General features: G+C 49.8%; 1 protein-coding gene across 1 annotated transcript in view; it reads left to right on the forward strand.

Annotated features, from left to right (window-relative positions):
• Positions 1-6,000, forward strand: part of adcy5 (adenylate cyclase 5) — a 48,460-nt gene that overhangs the window by 19,443 nt on the left and 23,017 nt on the right. Inside the window, 4 exon segments of the mRNA XM_062456944.1 lie at positions 4,101-4,133; positions 4,135-4,236; positions 4,238-4,252; positions 5,177-5,298. Coding sequence (XP_062312928.1) covers positions 4,101-4,133; positions 4,135-4,236; positions 4,238-4,252; positions 5,177-5,298 — 272 coding nt within the window.

The raw sequence follows: 6,000 nt of genomic DNA on the forward strand, positions 1-6,000 counted from the left end.
CCACACAGTCTGAGAACGCCTGCTCACACTAATCAGCTAGCTGCACATGACTTGCATTTATTCTAAGAGCCTACAATGGGTCTCATTGTCCTGACCTAGGAGAGTTTGCAGTAAGGAATCACTTAGAAAATTATATCAAACCACACTCAGATACACTACTGATGATGGCTGGCTCCTCGTCGAGACAAGTGGTGAAATGCATTGATGGTAAACAGTTATTAGTCAACATTTAGAAGTTTAGAAGTCAACGTTTAGAAGACCCACCGAGTGGACAGGTGTTATAGCCGGGGCACAATGGACACGCAGGAAGTATAGAAATAGTGCTGTGTGCTTGGAAGAGTTAGTGAGGAGGGGAGGAGAAAGGGAAGCAGAGAACAGAAGGGGAGGGAAGGAGAGAACAGAAAAGGGGAGGGAATGAGAGGAGGGGAAAGATGAGGGGAGGAAAGGAAAAAGGTGGACAGGGGGAAGGGAGGGGAAACGAGGAAAGGAGGCCAGAGGAGGAGAAAGCCAAGTATAGAGGAGGGGAGGGAAGGAGAGGACATGGAGGGAAAAGGAGGGAAGAAGACAGAGGAGAGAGAGAAGGTGACAAGGAGGGGAGAGCGTGAGTGAAAGAGAGGGGCAGGGATAAGACGACAAGGAGGGTAAAATGGGGACTCGGTTGGATAGGTAAATATTGACACCCAGGCTGCCTCGCTCCCTGGAGATTTTATGGTTCCTGCTGGTAATTATTAGGAGTCCTCTGAAATAATGTTGCACCTAGCGAGAAGCACAGGCGAGTGAGCAGCCACACCAAGCTGTGCAGTCCGTTCCCTGGTTACTACAACGACACAGAACATGCAGAAACACATTAAGCATCACTCAGTCAACACAGCCGCACACACGCATGTTGGCGTAATGGGTTTATTTGGGAAGATAAGTGAGCAGAAGGCTGGCTTTGAATGGTACTTCCACATACTTTGTCACCGCCGTCGAATCATGGACGTGGATTCGAGGAAAGTTGTCGTACTCCACTACCATAAACCTTCACCAATCAGAACCTTCTCGCCAAAAACGGAGCCGATATGGCTCAGAGACCGCGAACGCCGCAAGAGAGGAAAATGCCTCAGGCGACAGCCGTTGCCGGCAAAAATACTGTATCCCTTGCCAGCGATCACGTAAAGTGTGAGTTGCGTGCCACACTTACAGGCCAGTGCGGCTAACCTGGGTGGAGCGAGGCTCCCTGATGAGAAGCCCTGAGAGGAGTACTTCTGTCTCTAATGTTTGAACATAGTTTCTTTCGTTAATTAGACCCACGGCAATGCAAATCGACTGTTGTCTACCAGTCTCCCAAATTCGGTGTGTCTCAGCCGTCTGCCCCTCAGCGGTTGTCACTGTGTGTGGAAGACCAACTGTGGGCTGTGTGAAGTTCTTCTTCGTGGGGAAGAACCAGACGGCATGCTCAGCGTTGGTCTCTTCTTCTTGAATCTCACTGCTCGGTGGAAGCTGGCAGTTGTAGTTATTTTAAGGAAGGAGGACAGATGTATTTTTTTTTCCTGGTGCTGATCGCTGTGCGAGCTGTCCATTATCTCTAAAGCAGCATTGCGTGGCAGGCCTGGCTGACCTCAACGTGGGGCGCTCGACAGGGACGCTACACGCAGGGAACTGGATGAGTAATGTCCCTTGGGGAGAGAGGGGAGGATCCATTAGGCACACTGTATTTGTTTCTCTCCTGGTTGTTGTTCGCCTTGTCACATTCACTGAGGGGCTTGTTTGCGAAACGTTCCGCTCTGTAAGAGTTTTTACGGCACGCTCACATCATGCACCTGGTATGTGCTCCACTGCCTCTCTCGATGGAAGAGATAGCAGCAGCTATTGTGTGGACACCTTGACTGTAAAAGGTTGGACTGCATTCAGGTTGTGTTCAGGTGAGAGATTCGGGGTTGAGCTTTAGCGTCCCTGCGATTGAACATGTTTGCATCAAGAGACCCAGCAGTTACAGGCTGGATGATGATAACTTTTAACGCCAGCGCCATCTCAGAAATGCCGAACACAGATGGTTTTGATGTACATCTCTGTACATTATATTAATTGTCATTTTGCCCTAATTGTAAACATTCCTCATTTTGATAAGAAAACTATATTTGTAGTATCTTTGATTAAACCCAGGCGGACCCAGTCAGGCAGTCTAAGAAGGCCAGTGGGGATGTTGGGATGGTATAAATAGACCACGAGGGCGTCCTTCTGGCAAGGGATGGTCACATTGACCTGCTGAAGGCCTTATCTGATGCACTGCGGTTTTCCTGGCAGTTTTAGTGTGTGGGGGATACTGTGTATAGCTATAGAACCATTCACTAACTGTGTAGCATCAGTTGCCTTCAAGACCAACTGCATTCTCTGCTGCCTTACAGTAAGTAGTCTTTACTCACACCAGGGTATGTGCTGTAGTCTGTACTGACACCCGGGTTCAAGAGGACACGGAATAGTATACTAAATAAGGAGAGCACAACACCTGCCTTTACTTTGACAACTGTAGAATTGTCATGGCTATTGGTTATCTGGAGAGACACAGTACAGTCATCAGGACATATTCCTCTAAGAACTGAGGGGAGAAGGTAAGAGAGGGAGAGTTTCTCTGAATGACCGACCTTGGAGATGTCATTGTGTGTTACTTTGTTTGTTACACTTATATAAATCTCTTGTCTCACACCTCTGTCAGTGTCTGTGTAGTAGCGCTCCTCTGTTGTGTCTCTCTGGGAGACTCATTTTCAGTGTCTCTCTGTCTTCTTTCCCAGCAGCCTCCTCCTCTGCCTCCCCAGTGTCTTCAAATCCCTCCCCGGCCTCCTCCTCTTCCGCCTTAGTTCTTACATCCTCATTCTAATTGTAGACAGGCTGCTTATAGACTAATTATGGGCCTTGGAAAATACAGTCTGATGTGTTTGTTTATTTTGTTCTGTAATGGAGGGGCCAGAGGTGTGAATGAGATAGCTGACTCAGGCCATTGGTTAATTTGTGTGACAGGCCTGGGCCTGGCTGTAGGGGAGGAAGCCTCTGGGTGCTGGCCTCAGGAGCCCTGTCCCCACAGTACTCTCTCTCTCTCTCTCTCTCTCTCTCTCTCTCTCTCTCTCTCTCTCTCTCTCTCTCTCTCTCTCTCTCTCTCTCTCGCTCTGTCTTTCGCTCGCTTCGCTTTCTGTATCTCTCACAGTTTTCTGTGTGACACATTCTCCCTCACACTCTATAGCTTTCTTTCACTCTCTCTCTCTCTCTTTTCTCTTTCTCTCTCTCATCTCTCTCTCTCTTCTCTCTCTCTCTCTCTCTCTCTCTCTCTCTCTCTCTCTCTCTCTCTCTCTCTCTCTCTCTCTCTCTCTCTCTCTCACACTCTCTCTCTCTCACGCTCTCATGCTCTCTCTTTCTTGCGTTCTTTCTCTCTTGCTCTTTCTACTCTCTGCAACAACACACACACACACATACAAACACACACCTAGGCAGTCCATATAGGCCTGGTCCGGTAGTGGCGTTATTCCAACAGCTGAGGTCATGTCTGAGCTATGTCTGAGAAGGCTGGGTTCTGTCTGGCCCCAGGCACAGTGATGCTGTGGCGCTGTGGCTCTGGGCCTCTGCTAACTACCAGGAAGGAGAGGGGTCGAGCCAGCCTGTTCTTACTGTAACTCAGAAGGAGTCACAGGGAGAGGGGGCAAAGGGGTACTGGAGGTCCTTCTTCCTAAACCAAGAAGGGACAGGGCCGCAACGCTGGGAAACCATATCCGCTCACTTGTGTCTGTATTCTACTCCTTCTCCTCTTCCTCCCAGATATATCGCTCGGCTCCTTGTGGTGTCAGATTCAATGATTTGGACTCCAAACACAAACCATTTAAGGAATGGAATACAAAAAATGTAGGAACAGGGTCAATGTTTGTCCTTTCCAAGGTCGGATCTCCAAAACAGACACAAACTACAATGCGTTTAAATTGTGTGTTGGGGATTGGATTAAGTGAACAAATTGTAAACAAAATGGCACTTGCATAAAATGTACAAAAGGTCTCTCTCTCCTTCCCTCTTTCTTCTTCCTGTATCCGACCCCGGCCTCATGACTTCCTCCCTCTCTCCTCCGTCTCCTCCCACAGGTGGTGTCCAACGTGTTGATCTTTTCCTGCACCAAACATTGTGGGGGTGTGCACACACTACCCAGCCGAGGGCTCCCAGAGGCAGGCCTTCCAGGAGACAAGGGAGTGTATCCAGGCTCGCCTCCACTCACAGAGAGGAGAACCAGCAGCAGGTGAGCAGGTGCCGGGCCTAGGTGAATGGGGGAGTGGGGTGGTCGGGGGCTGGGGAGAGGGAGGTGGGGGGCAGTTGGTGACAGGGAGGGCGGGCTGGGGCGGGGGGTTGGGGGGGGGGGGTGGATGTCACATCCTTTCAGAGTTCAGGATGGAGGGTCCCTGTTCCATGGACAATGTCATCTAATTATTGAGTCATGCCGAAGACGGTTGTCTCCTGCTGAACTGAGCTTGTTAAAAGTGTTCATAATTGGAGCTCTACCAGTGGGCGGAGAGAGGGCTAATTGTGCAGGTTTGACAGGGTGCCAGTAGGGGATGAATGTGTGAGGGAGGTGTGTGTGTCATCCTTTAGTAGCAGCCTGGCCTGGCAAGCAGTGACGCTGCCCCCACTGCAACGTAAACATGGAAATGACATCAGAGGCTGGCTCACACTCGTCACTTAGTGATGACATCGCTCTGCGGGATCTCCATGCGTGGCGGACACTGTACCGAAGATGGTATGGATGAGGGCTGAGAGGGGAGGAGGGCGAGGACGGGTGTAGCGAGGCAGTGTTGCGCGGCTGACAACTCAATTACCCCTTTCCACCCCCACCCCCACTTTGTCATGGCCAAAATCAACACTTTCATTTTTTACAGTCTTTCTAACTCCTACTCTCCTTCACTCTCCCCTCTACTTCTTTTTTCTCTTATACTTTCTCTGTCTCCATCACTTAATTATCTATTGCTCTCCTCCCCTCCTCCCCTCTCTTTCTGCTTTCCATCCTCCTCCCTCTCTTCTCTCTCTCTCTCTCTCTCTCTCTCTCTCTCTCTCTCTCTCTCTCTCTCTCTCTCTCTCTCTCTCTCTCTCTCTCTCTCTCTCTCTCTCTCTCTCTCTCTCTCTCTGTCTCTGTCTCTGTCTCTGTCTCTGTCTCTCTCTCTCTCCACAGGAACGCCTCCTGCTCTCGGTGCTTCCCCGCCACGTTGCCATGGAGATGAAAGCCGACATTAACGTCAAACAAGAGGACATGATGTTTCACAAGATCTACATCCAGAAGCACGACAACGTGAGGTACGGCCAACTGTCACACCAGGGAGGGGCGCTGGACAGGGGGCAGAGATGGAGAAAAACAGAGGCCACTTCCAGGTCTTGCCCCCAAACTGTTGTTTTGAACATCCGTCCCACAGCCTTCCAGCAGGCCACTGCTGCTAACTTGTGTGCGCGTGCTGAGACCTCCATTCTAGGCTCGGTCAGCCACTCTCTCTACCCTACCCTCTCCGTAAGAGATGAGAAGACACTGGTGTATAAAGGTTCTGCCTGTCTCCACAGGAAATGTATTCAATCTGGTTGTGGGTTTGGAAGTATCAAGCAAACTGCAGATTGGACACTCACGACATGAAAACTTACCACCCAATACACAGTGTGGGTAATGAAGTCTTTCTGAAGCATTAAACTACAGCCAACAGGTGTTCATTGGGTCAGTCAGGCGGATACATCATAGACCTATGACTGTCCTCATAACATAATATAGGATTATAGCAGGAATGCATATGAATAACAAGAGAGAATACATGAAGGCAATTAGCCGACCTACTGATTGTGATTAACATAAGCCCGTATGATATCCATGATTTTCTTCCACCACACAGACAGCACAGTTCCTTGCTGGTTGTTCCAGCACCTAAGTGTTTGCACTGTGTAGGTGGTTTACAGTGGTCACCTGTACACAGCGTGACCACTGTTCCACCACCGCTCGGGTGGCGGTGTCGGGGC

The sequence above is a fragment of the Osmerus eperlanus genome, chromosome 3 (genome assembly GCF_963692335.1).
Source record: "Osmerus eperlanus chromosome 3, fOsmEpe2.1, whole genome shotgun sequence".
Lineage (NCBI taxonomy): Eukaryota > Metazoa > Chordata > Actinopteri > Osmeriformes > Osmeridae > Osmerus > Osmerus eperlanus.